The 12,334-nt window shown below is 36.5% G+C and overlaps 2 protein-coding genes across 2 annotated transcripts; both read right to left on the reverse strand.

Annotated features, from left to right (window-relative positions):
* Positions 1 to 3,577: 3,577 nt before the first annotated feature.
* LOC145596792 (uncharacterized) lies at positions 3,578 to 4,579 on the reverse strand. The gene is made up of 3 exons (XM_081652990.1): positions 4,196 to 4,579; positions 3,998 to 4,104; positions 3,578 to 3,887 (listed from the first exon to the last, which is right to left on the reverse strand). Exons 1-3 carry the CDS (start codon positions 4,577 to 4,579, stop codon positions 3,578 to 3,580), a joined length of 801 nt encoding a protein of 266 aa, XP_081509116.1.
* A 1,928-nt stretch (positions 4,580 to 6,507) lies between these two features.
* Positions 6,508 to 6,942, reverse strand: LOC145596794 (uncharacterized). The gene has a single exon (XM_081652991.1). It carries the CDS (start codon positions 6,940 to 6,942, stop codon positions 6,508 to 6,510), a length of 435 nt encoding a protein of 144 aa, XP_081509117.1.
* Between the last annotated feature and the right edge of the window lie 5,392 nt (positions 6,943 to 12,334).

Here is a 12,334-nt window from a genome sequence, read left to right on the forward strand (position 1 = left end):
ATCAAATTATTTGTTTTTCCCCCTCAAATTAATGTTTAGAGTATAACTCTTTCATATAAATAATCTATTGTATGTCAAATATGTCATTACTAATCACCACTCTATATTCCAAATTAGAATAGAATATGTTAGCTTCTATTATTGGAGCTGAGAGAGATCATCAAGAATGGTTGATCTACTTCTTTGTATTTTGTGTGGGTATGGAGAGGAAGATTGCATAGGCATCAATAAAATGATGGACTAAACAATCGCACAAAAGTGAAAAAGGTAGACAATAATTATCATCCATATTAATATCCGAATCTTAATTGATGTCTTTAATCAGTTGTTGTTATCTTGTGTAGGTTCAACATAAATCTAATACCTACAATGTGACTTCAACATGTACATGATTCATGTCCCCAAACACGCAAAAAAAAAAAAAAAAAAAAAAAAAAAAAAAAAAAAGTACATGATGACGAGCAAGTATATATAGTTTGCTATAAATTGTTGTAGGATGAAGCTATTAATCTCTTTGGAATGAAGAGAATGGATTCTTTGGTAGAAGAAGATGAGAGCGTTATTTACAAATTTACTTAGTGGAGTTGAAAAAAAAAATAGTATTACCTATACTATGTAGTATATACATTGAATTATATATTAAGACTTGGAAATTTTGCGAACAACTACCATTTAAATGACCCCTTTTGAGAACAACTACCATTTAAAATTTTCTTTTAAAAAAACTACCGCAAAGTCACAAAAACTTTGAGTAGCACTACCACGTTTAATTTTCCGGCTAGAATTTCCGGTTGAGATAGCTTAGTTTATAAAATTTCAATCAATTGTGGTATAGAAAACAAGAGATTTCAATAGTAGAACACAATTATAGGTCAATCATCATTAATTTTGCATTATAGTTTATTTAATTTCTCAATTAAATCTTAAAATTAGGGTATATGGTAAAAAATTTGAATTTAGGGCTTTACTAAATTGGGGGATTGGGGGCAATTGAAGTGTATAATCCAATTAAAGGTTAATGCAGTCATTTAATATGGGTTTTTTAAGGGATATTTTATAAAATATGCCCCCAAAACGGAGATTCTTGCCGGAAAGAATAAATGTGGTAGTGCTACTCAAACTTTTTGTGTTTTTGTGGTAATTTTTTCAAAAGAAAATTTTAAATGGTATTGTTCTCAAAAGTGGTCATTTAAATGGTAGTTGTTTGCAAAATTTCCTTAAGACTTTAGAGGGGATTAATGATGAACATTAGTATTTTTAATTAAGCAGAAAATTATTAAAATTTATGAATCTAATTTGCTGAACTCAATTTTTATTACATCAAGCATGTAATGACCCGGGGCAACACCCGGGCCAACAACTAGTTTATTTTTAAAACTCACTTTAAATATTTGACATACCTTCTAAGTAAAACATTATAGAGAGCTATAGAGTTAAACGCTCATTTCATTATAATAGAGCGATTTCTCACAATATTGCTAGGATAAAAATAAGGAAAAATTATCGGGAATAATCCCACATTTGGGTCGTTTGCTAAAAATAATCCCACCTTTGGATTATTTTTAAATAATCCGACCTTTATACCTCTTCCCCTTTAAATAGTCCCAACCGGTCATATAACTTGCCTATTACAAGTTCCTCGACACGTGTCAGCTTATGGTTGGTTAAAAAAATAAAATAAATAATAAATATATAAAAAAAACAGAAAAAATTAATTAAAAAAAACCCAAACCGAGATTCCGGCGGCCCGGCCACCGGCCCCAACCCAGATTCCGGCCATCATTTTCCTTCCCCTCCCTGATTCCGACCACCAACTTCTTTCCCCTACCCGATTCCAACTTCCCCCTACCTCCCCCTCTCAGTTTCCAGCCGACCCGACACCAGCCCGCAAACGCGTCACCTTCCCAAGCGCACCAACAACCGCCGACAAACAACTAGAGCATCCACACTAACCTCCTTGCCACAATCCCGATCACGCTGACCTCCCCTGCCCACGATTCTGGCCGCGCAAACCTCCCCTGCCCACGATTTTGGCTGCCGACCTCCCTGCCTCTGGTTTCACACGCGCCGATCTCCCCTGGCCTGCCCCTGGTTTCTCTCACGCGCAAACCTCCCCACCTCGTTTCCTGGGATCTGGTTTGGTGGGGTTTCGAATGGCTTAGGGTTAGTGGTGTTTCAATTTTCGAAGGAGGTTTTGGGTTTGGGTTGGGTGGGGTTCCGATGAGTGTGGTGGGTTTCATGGTGGCGGTGGTTTTTGGTATAGGTGGAGAAGTGGTTCTAGGGTCTGACGTTAGGTGGTGGTGGGGATGATGGTGGCTGAAGGGTGGTGATGATTATTTTATTTGATTTTTTTATTAATTTTTATTTTTTTATTTTGGACAAATCAAGTTGTGACACGTGTACATTAAACTTAAAAAAAATTTACCTCTTTAACCGGTTTCTGGTCATTCGGGATCATTATGAGCAGATTTAGTATAAAGGTCGAATTATTTAAAAATAATCCAAAGGTGGGATTATTTTTAGCGGACGACCCAAAGGTGGGATTATTCCGGGCAATTTTTCCTAAAAAATAAATTCTTTTTGTGTGTCGATTTATAAACTAATTCCCTAGATACCGTCCATGTAGGATCGGTGTTGAGTATATATATATATATATATATATATATATATATATATATATATATATATATATATATATATATATATATATATATATATATATATATATACGACCCAAAGGTGGGATTATTCCGGGCAATTTTTCCTAAAAAATAAATTCTTTTTGTGTGTCGATTTATAAACTAATTCCCTAGATACCGTCCATGTAGGATCGGTGTTGAGTGTATATATATATATATATATATATATATTTATTTATTTGGTTCAGCTTAAAACCGTTACTGTTTTTAGCGGTTTCAAAAAAGAGACCGCCTTTTTCTATTAACAAGACTTTTTTCCTCCAAAGAGACCTGTCATTAAAAAGGTGGTCTCTTATCTGAAACCATGTCTTAGCCAACAGCAGGAAAGAGAGCGCCCACATTATTACTAAAGTTCAAAGAGACCTGATTTCAGTGATAACGGATCTCTTTGCTGCTTCTAAAAAAAAAATAAAACCATCTCTCTATTTCACTTTGTTAGTCCCATTTGAAATCAATCACTTAAAATAAGAAAAGGAGGAATCACTATAATATGTTTTTTTTTTGAAGGAAAGGATAGAGCTTTATTCATTTACTACCTCCGTTACATATTAGTTGCAACTTTGGGTATTATTTGTGAGAAATAAAATATTCCAAAGTTGCAACTAATATGTAACGGAGGTAGTAATTAAACCAAGTCCATTTCTGTCAAAGTTTGTAAGCTTTGGGGAAAGGAGCATAAACGTACAACTTCCAAATTATCACCCGTGTCCCCTCTCGCTACAATATGAGCCACCGTATTACAAAAACGTTTAATATGCGAAAAAGTACAAAAATCAAACTTAGCTCTATCAATACTAATATCCTCATAGATTGAGTAAATAGGTGAAAGGCCACATTCTCTAGAAGTTACAGCTTTTATCACATTGATGGCGTCAGACTCAAGCATTACTCTTCCATACCCCAATCTGAGAGCTAGCTGCAACGCATAACAAATAGCCATAGCTTCCACTATCTCTGGCGAAGATAAGCAAACCTTCTTGGTAGCTGTTGCGATAATCTATCACTCCCTCGGCATTCCTACAGACCACACCCAAACCAGCCATCCCATTGTTCAAAACATGAGCATCGACATTGATTTTAAGAACATTGATTGGAGGACAACTCCAACTTGATCTGCTGCTAGGCGCCATCACCGTAGCCACACGATGGAACACATTCACAGCATATGGTTGATAGTCATGCACCATCCTACAAAACACAGCCGCAAGCATTACCGCATTTGGCCTTTCATTCTAAAAAATAATAAGGTTTCAACACCTCCAAGTAGCCCAAAACAAAGCAGCCATAGTACTCAGAACCTCTGCATTGCATTTCCTGTATCACCACGCCCAAACTTCTGCAAAATTTTGATGTGGAGCATCATCAAGGTTCGATCGTAGCTCACCGCCCTCCTATATAGCAGCCGCTGCATCAAATTCAACCAGAGCATGCCAAATATTTTCATTTTGGTGACCACAAATTTGACAAGTTGTGTCTCCAGTAATACAACGGTAAACAAGCTTCTCTTTGACAGCAAGATTGCCCTTAACCGCACTCCACAGGAAATGTAGAAGCTTCGGCAGCCCTCTTGTTCTCCACACCATTCGCCACACCTCCTCATCGGGCAGACTCGCAAGCTCTCTACCTTCCCCTCCTTTTGCCAACCAATAGCCAGAGCGTACAGAGTATATCCCATTTTTACTTTGCCACCAATACACCCCATCAGCTTGCCTTAAACATGGTAGTGGAATAGCTAAAACATTAGCCCCCACCTCATTTCCCATAATCGAACAAATCTTCTCTGCATCCCACATCCTATGACCATCAAGCATTAGCTCACGAACCAACATATTCTCACCAGCCCCATCCGGAATAGAAAGCACAATAGGCCTGCCATCCATTAAGATCCAAGGACCTTTCCACACCCGGACATTGCCACCATCACCAATTCTTCACGCAAGGTCATCACAAAGGAGCCCTTTTGCTCCCCACATGCTTCTCCAAGTGTAACTTGGATCGTATCCCTTTAGGGCATCAAGTACATTCGAGTTCTTAAAGTACCGTGCCTTAAGAATACTATAGAGCAAAGAAAAATCGTGAGTAAGCAGCCGCCAATTCTATTTTTCTAATAGAGCTTGATTAAAACATTTGAGGTCCCGGAAACCCATCCCACCTTCAGCTTTCGGAAGGCATAATTTCTCCCAACTTTGCCAATGTAATTTTTTTTATCATTCTCCCTTGAGCCCCACCAAAAACGACAAAGTAAGGTATGAATTTCATCAACCAAGCCATCCGAAATTTTAAAGACGCTCATCATTTATGTGGGAATTTCTTGAGCCACTGATTTTATCAAGACCTCTTTCCCCAGTTTGGAGAGAAGCCGTTCCTTCCACCATTCAATTTTTTCCAGATTCTTTCCTTCAACACAGCAAAAATAGCCTTTTTTGACTTACCAATCATCATCGGAAGCCCTAAGTACTTCTCATGTCTCTCTACTTCTCTAACACCCAAAGTGCTAATAATCTCATTTCTCCTCTCCATTGTCACATGTTTGCTAAAAACGACCTCCGTCTTACTCAAATTGACTTTCTGGCCAGATGCTCTCTCATATGAACTGATAATTTCAGCTTTTTTTAACAATCTTGTAGAGTAGCTTTTGCAAACAGAATACCATCATCGGCAAAAAAAAAAATGAGACACTTTAGGTGCAGAATGGCAAACTCTCGCCCCACTAATTTTCTTCTCCTTAGCTGCTTTAGAAATAAGGCCCGAAAAAGCATCAGCACACAGAAGAAAAAGGTAGGGAGAGATAGGGTCACCTTGACGGATTCCTCTCGATAGTATCACCGAACCCGCAATTTCCCCGTTCACCTTGAAAGAAAAAGAAACACTTGAAATACACTCCATAACCCGACGAACCCAGTCACTACAAAAACCCAGCTTAGCCATAACCTTCTTCAAAAAACACCATCCCACCCTGTCGTACGCCTTGCTCATATACAGCTTGAGGGCAACCGTGCCATCTCTCCCTTCACCCCGTCTCTTCATCGAATGAAAAATCTCTAAAAGCAACTAGAGCATTGTCTGTAATCAAGCGACCAGGGATAAAAGCACTTTGGTTTACAGAAATAATTTCATTAAGAAATGGCTTAAGTTTATTCGCCATCGTCTTCAAAATTATTTTGTAGATGACATTACAACAGCTAATGGGGCGGAACTCAGACACATGTTTTGGCTCATCACATTTAGGAATCAAAACGATACATGTCTTATTAATTTCAGATATATCAATCAAACCCCTCCACCAGCTTTTAACCATTGCAATAATGTCCGACCCAACAATATGCCAAAATATTTGAAAAAAGAGAGCATGCATGCCGTCTGTACCAGGTGCCTTATTCAGGTGCATCTAAAATAGGGCCATTTTGATCTCATCAGAACCCGGCTCCTCCGAAAGCTTTTGATTCATTTCATTCGTAACCATGGGTTCTAAACCCTCTAGCGCTGCCTCAAAATTATCAGGGTCATCAGATTTAAAGAGGGTTGAAAAATAGTCAGCTACAACTCCCTGCAACTGATTATCGTCCTCGACCCACGCACCATCCAAGTTGAATAGTCCGTCAATCCGATTCATTTTCCTTCTCTAGCTTGCTTTCCTATGAAAATAAGCCGTATTTTTGTCCCCGTCCCTCATCTCATTGGCACGAGACCTCGAATACCAATACGACTCTTCTTGACATTGCAACTCATTTACTAACCCCGATAATCTCTCACATTGGCGTAGGGAAACAACATCCATATGACCCCCTTGCGCGTCTTGTAGTTCTGACTATAGTGTACTGATCTTTCTCTTATTGTCACCAAAAGACTTCGCAGCCCACTTGGTTAATGCACTAGAACACAATGAAATGCGCATATGGGGGGCATTCCCAGCTCTGTCCTCCCATGCTTTACGCACCACATCATTACACTCAGGTTTAGAGAGCCACATTGCCTCAAACCTGTACAGCTTCTTCCTTCTACCTCGCTCATAATAATTAATTGTATCAAGCACGATCGGAGTATGATCAGACTCCACGCGAGCAAGATGTTTCACCTTAAAATTTGGAAAAATTTCACACCAAGGATCATCACCCAGGAATTGGTCCAATCTTTCCCTCACAACAGTTTCCTCCGTTCTCCCTCTTTGCCATGTAAAAATATTGCCTGTAAAGCCTAAGTCCCGCAAACCACAATCATCAATAGCATTCCTAAAGGCATCCATTAGGCACTCACGTCTCATCGCCCACCCCCTTTCTCCGACATGCTCACTATCTCATTAAAATCCCCAAACATGATACAAGGGGTGTTGCACTCGGATTTCAGATTTCTCATCAAGCCCCACATTTTATATTTATTTTCAGTCTCTGGCCACCCATAAATACCAATCGCCCTCCATTTCGGAACACCCAAGTTATAACAAATATCATGTAACACCCTAGAAATTCCTTTCCTTTAAAATACACCCTTTACTCTTTGAAAATACGTTTAGGAATATCTAAGACATTACCGCCACCGTGAAAACGGCTAAGGCAACTATCAAAGATACACAGCGGAAGACTTAAAAACCAAAACTATTCAAATAACACAATTCAAAAGCCAAACCAACGAAAGAAAAGTTGAAAATCAACAAAACCAAAGTCAAATAAAAATCCACTACAACTTGGAACCATTTAAGTCCCTTATTCAAAACCGAATCAACCAAACTTTTGTGTTAGTCAACAAAATAAACATCATAAAATATTTAATGCATAAAACACATCATATCCTAATGGAATCTAGCATGATTCTCTCTTCACTCATGCCCCGTCATGAACATGCTTCAATACCTGAAAAGAGTATCCCCACTTGCCCCCACTACTCTCCATTAAAATGGATCATCGTAGGGCCAAGATAAAGACATATACAGACACAAACACACACACACACAATTAGCAAAGCTGAGTACATAAGCGTAATGAAACAAACTAACATGCTCTCTCCTATCATCACACACTTACCTCATTGCACCTATTTAATTACAAGCACACACAACATTCAACAAGACACTTTAACTAGACACTAAATAGTTCATTTAGCGTTGATTACGCATCGAACGGGTTTCCTACTAAACCTCCCCCAAATAAATTAAGGTTAACTGACACGGGAGCTAACCGTGCCAGCGACAAAACCACTCGAAGGTGGCGGAATTCCTGCGCATAATAATAAATAGAAAGGAATGTACAACGCCATGTACTCCATTAGAAGTTATGGTTAAATATAAAACCCCATAACTCCCCCCATTGTTCATACTCAAGGTATATACGTTCCAAGAGTTTTGGTGCGTAATCTCTTTCACTTTACGTTATTTACATGTTATTGGACTTGGTGGTGACTCTCAAAGCATAATAAATCAATCAACAATAATAATTTAGTAAATCAAACATACCAATTTAATTCTTGAATATTTAGTGACCACATAATATTTAATGTTGAACCCTTTTAAATTCTACCTCAGCGTCAAAGACACCTTAAACACATAAAGCGCCAAAAATCCTATCCCTCGGTGTTAAAAACACCTTAAGTGCACAAAGGCACCAACATACTATTTATTCCTTGTGTACATAGACACTTATATAGCTCCTTTCTCATGCTTAAAGCATCAATAAAAATTATATGAACCTTAATAAAATTCCTTTTTAATATTCCAAACATAATTAAACAAATAGTTTAATCAAACATGCTCTCTATCATGCCATAAATAAATATGTAGTCCATATAATCATGCCAAAATATAATTTTCCAATCCATAAACCATCACAAATAATTCATGCTTCACAATTCAATCACCAACGCCAATAATTCACAATTCAATACATAAACCTTAGCATGATGCTACTTGCAATTGATTGAAATTAAGCCTAGCATGATCCTACATCATCAAAATATGCTAAGTACGCGAACATACCTTGAATACGATCTTAAAATCGCCACGACTGGTAAAAATTGCTCACTTCGAAGTCTCCTACACATTAAAATTATAATAGAGCATTAAAACCCACTCTAAACAAATTTCCAGCAATATATACTATTTTAAAACCCCTCATAAATTAATTAGAATAAGCTGAAATTATATTTAAAACATCATAATTAAGTCCCACTTAATGGGTAATTTAAATTTCCTTCAAAAACACCATATTTAGAGTTCTACATAAAATTCCAGCACTTTATTTCTAATTAAAACTTGCTGTAATTTGGTCTTAAAGCACTTAAATTGAAGATCTAAACATTAATACATCATATACTTTCATAATTTCATAAATCAAGAACCTAGGGTTTCAAAAATTGGGGCTTTTTAAATTAAAACCAAAGCAGAAAATTAATTAACATAATTACAACATTCAAACATCAAAATTTAATCCCCAAACTCATAATTTATAATTAGATCTAAGCATAGATTAAATTAAAATAAGAAAGCTAAGTTTTTTTTTTTTTTATATGTGGTTCGAAAAAAAGGGGAAAGAAGAGGAAAAAGAAACGGCAGCCACCACCGGCTGCTGGCGGCAGTGGCTGCCTGCTGCCGGCAGCTTGCGCTGCTGGCAGCGGCGGCCACCAGCTGCCGGTGGCTGGCAGCGGTGGTGAGGGGGAAGGCAGCCAAAAAAAATAAGGGGAAGGGGAAAAAGAAAAAGAAGGAAAAATAAGGAGGAGAGAGAGAGAAGTTTACCTTGGGTTTTCTCCACTCTGGGCAAAGTTTGATTTGCCTCATAAGTGGGATATTTATACCCCTTCTCTACTAACCCTCTTCCCTAAACTTTCCTCTTTTAAGTTTTCCTAATTCCTTCCCTAATAAAACTTATTAAAATTAGACTTTCCTAAAATAAAACCCCAACTTTTGATTTAAAACAATTAAATAAACTTTCCTTTTATAATAATATTAATTAAAATACTTTAATTAAAATAATTACAACTATTTAAATACTTATAAAATACATACTTTAAATAAAATACGTATAAAAATACGGGGTATTACAGTCTACCCCCCTTAAAAAAAGGGGAACGAAATTCAAACCTTTTTCCTTATTATGTATAATATTGTTGTACTTTTTGTCACTCCTTTACTGTTTTATGTCTCTTTGAGATCATAAATACTCGTAATACTTGTTTGAATTAGTGCAAAGAGCACGAAAATAACTGAAATATAGGGAAAAAGCACGAAATTCTACCGCATTCTACCCCCCTTAAAGAAAACAAGTTACGCCCCCGTAACTCTACATACCTGAAACAATTCTGGGTATTTCTTTTTCATTTCATCCTCTGCCTCCCAAGTGGCTTCCTCGTATTCTTGGTTAGACCAAAGTACTTTTACAATCTTAACATTCTTGTTGCGTGTACTACGCACTTTACTGTCAAGAATTTTGACAGGTCTCTCTTCATAGGTGTAGGGAATATTTCAAGCATTACGATAACCCCAAACTTGAACCCCACTGTGATCATACACTAAAGTACGGTGGCGTTCCAAAGGGAAAGAAAAAGAGCAAAAAGAGTCGCCAACAAGTTTTAGGAACTTGTAAACCCAAAAGACAATCCAAAAGGACCATAAACTCCATAAGTTCTTGAACCAAACAGGGTCCGGGGATAAGGGTACGAATCCAATCTACAAAAGAAAGGACCCGCCCTATAAAATAGGCCTCTACTTTGTTTTACTCGTATTCATGTGCGCTTTTCGAATAACATACAAACATTATATTAAACCTACCCTGTTTATCTACGTTGGTTGAATATTAATGCACAAATAAAACTATTATTGGCGATCACTTGACTTAAAATTACATTAGCCTAAACCAAATTAATAATTATCTTATTAAGCGTGATTTCAAGTACAAATTCCCTTTAACAATCATAAAAGGTGTGATCAAGCAATAACAATATAATATAAAATAAATATCAAGCAACAATAATAATAATAATCAATAAATAATAATAACGATGATAATAACATGATAAGGCATAATAAAGCTTGATAATAATAGCAAGATCCTAGGCATGATACTAACAAGATTAATAACAGATCCTAGCATGTCACTAAACAATAAAGATCAAAGCTTTAAACCTAACATGGTACTAACATGATATTAGAAAGAGTAAAGGCACCCTAAACATGATACTAGAAAGCATAAAATAACATCCTAACATGATACTAGGAATATTAAACATCCTAACATGATACTAGGAATTATAAGACAATAATAAACAAATCTAAACATGCTTTCTACATTGAAAGAGAGTAATAAGATTACATACTTTGAAGCCTCGTACCTCTTTCTAATAACAAAATACACAAGTTAGTAAACTTCAATGAAAATAATAAAATAAAGAATAATTAAAGAATCAAATTAAAATCAAGTTAAATAAAGTTTTGACTAGATTTGGACCAAACCCTCAGAAATTATCAAACCTTTCACGTCTAGGGCGAAGGCAACTTCGAACTTGGCTAAGAGACTCTAAGTCTTGTGAATGCGGAATATTGTATGTAAAAAGGCTAGTTTAGAAATAGGGAGAGAAAGAAAGCATATATTACTCAAGAGAGAGAATAGAGAGAATTAAGGATGAGGGATGATGAGAGAATTGATGAGAGATCATGAATAAAAACGGAGGTTTGAGACCCTATTTATAAGGAAAAAGTCCGGAAAATCATAGAATTTGATAAGGAATAAAACTCCACTCTGTCGCTAACAAACCACACCTTCGTTTAATTCGTTCTAACACAGCACCATCGATCATGGTCTCCATTAAGAAAGCCACATTCGGCCTCTTCCTCCAACACAAATCCCGGAGGATTCTCTCCGTCCAAGGATTGCCAATCCTATTGACATTCTAGCTTAATATTTTTATTTCTTTATTTTTTTTATTTTTTATTTTTGTGGGGAGGAAAGCACGAACAAAACAAACAAGGAACCAGAAGAAAATATAGTCCACGTCCACAATCACGAAACAATAATAATGAAGCAATCAGAAGAGAAAAAGCCCTCACAACGAACAAAATCACAACCTTGCGAACCCTAGTTTCGAGACTCGCACTTATTGAACAATACAAGCAAAAGATCAAGAATACATGAGAAAATTGCATTCCGTGGACAAAAACACGATTAATGATGAAGAGAGCAGTAGAGAATAACCTTGAAACGAAGCAGAAATCACGAACTCGCGATCCCTAGGTCAGGAACTCACGAAACCCTACTCGAGGGACTTTTGTATCCTCCCTATAATATGGAATTTGATTGGAGCTTTGTAATTTATGTTTTGTCTTTTCTTGTTTTATTTGTTTTATTTATCAGAATTGGCCATAATTAAATTGCCTATAATAAATCTTGATTAAAAGAATTTGCCATGTCAGCAATCCACTAATCCATATATTAACCAATTAGAATTACTTGACTCTTTAAACACCCAATTAGATTATTATTCACAGATTATGAAGATTATTCACCCTATAATAAATATTAGAAATATATTCTATATGGGTATATCATTTTAAAACGTCCAAAATAGTATATGGGACTAACAAAGTGAAACGGAGGGAATAACTATTTTTATATAGACGATAAATGTGTATAACCGTGTAGATATTCTTTGAAGAG

This window comes from Chenopodium album, chromosome 20 (genome assembly GCF_948465745.1).
Source record: "Chenopodium album chromosome 20, dcCheAlbu1.1, whole genome shotgun sequence".
NCBI classification, from domain to species: Eukaryota; Viridiplantae; Streptophyta; class Magnoliopsida; order Caryophyllales; family Amaranthaceae; genus Chenopodium; species Chenopodium album.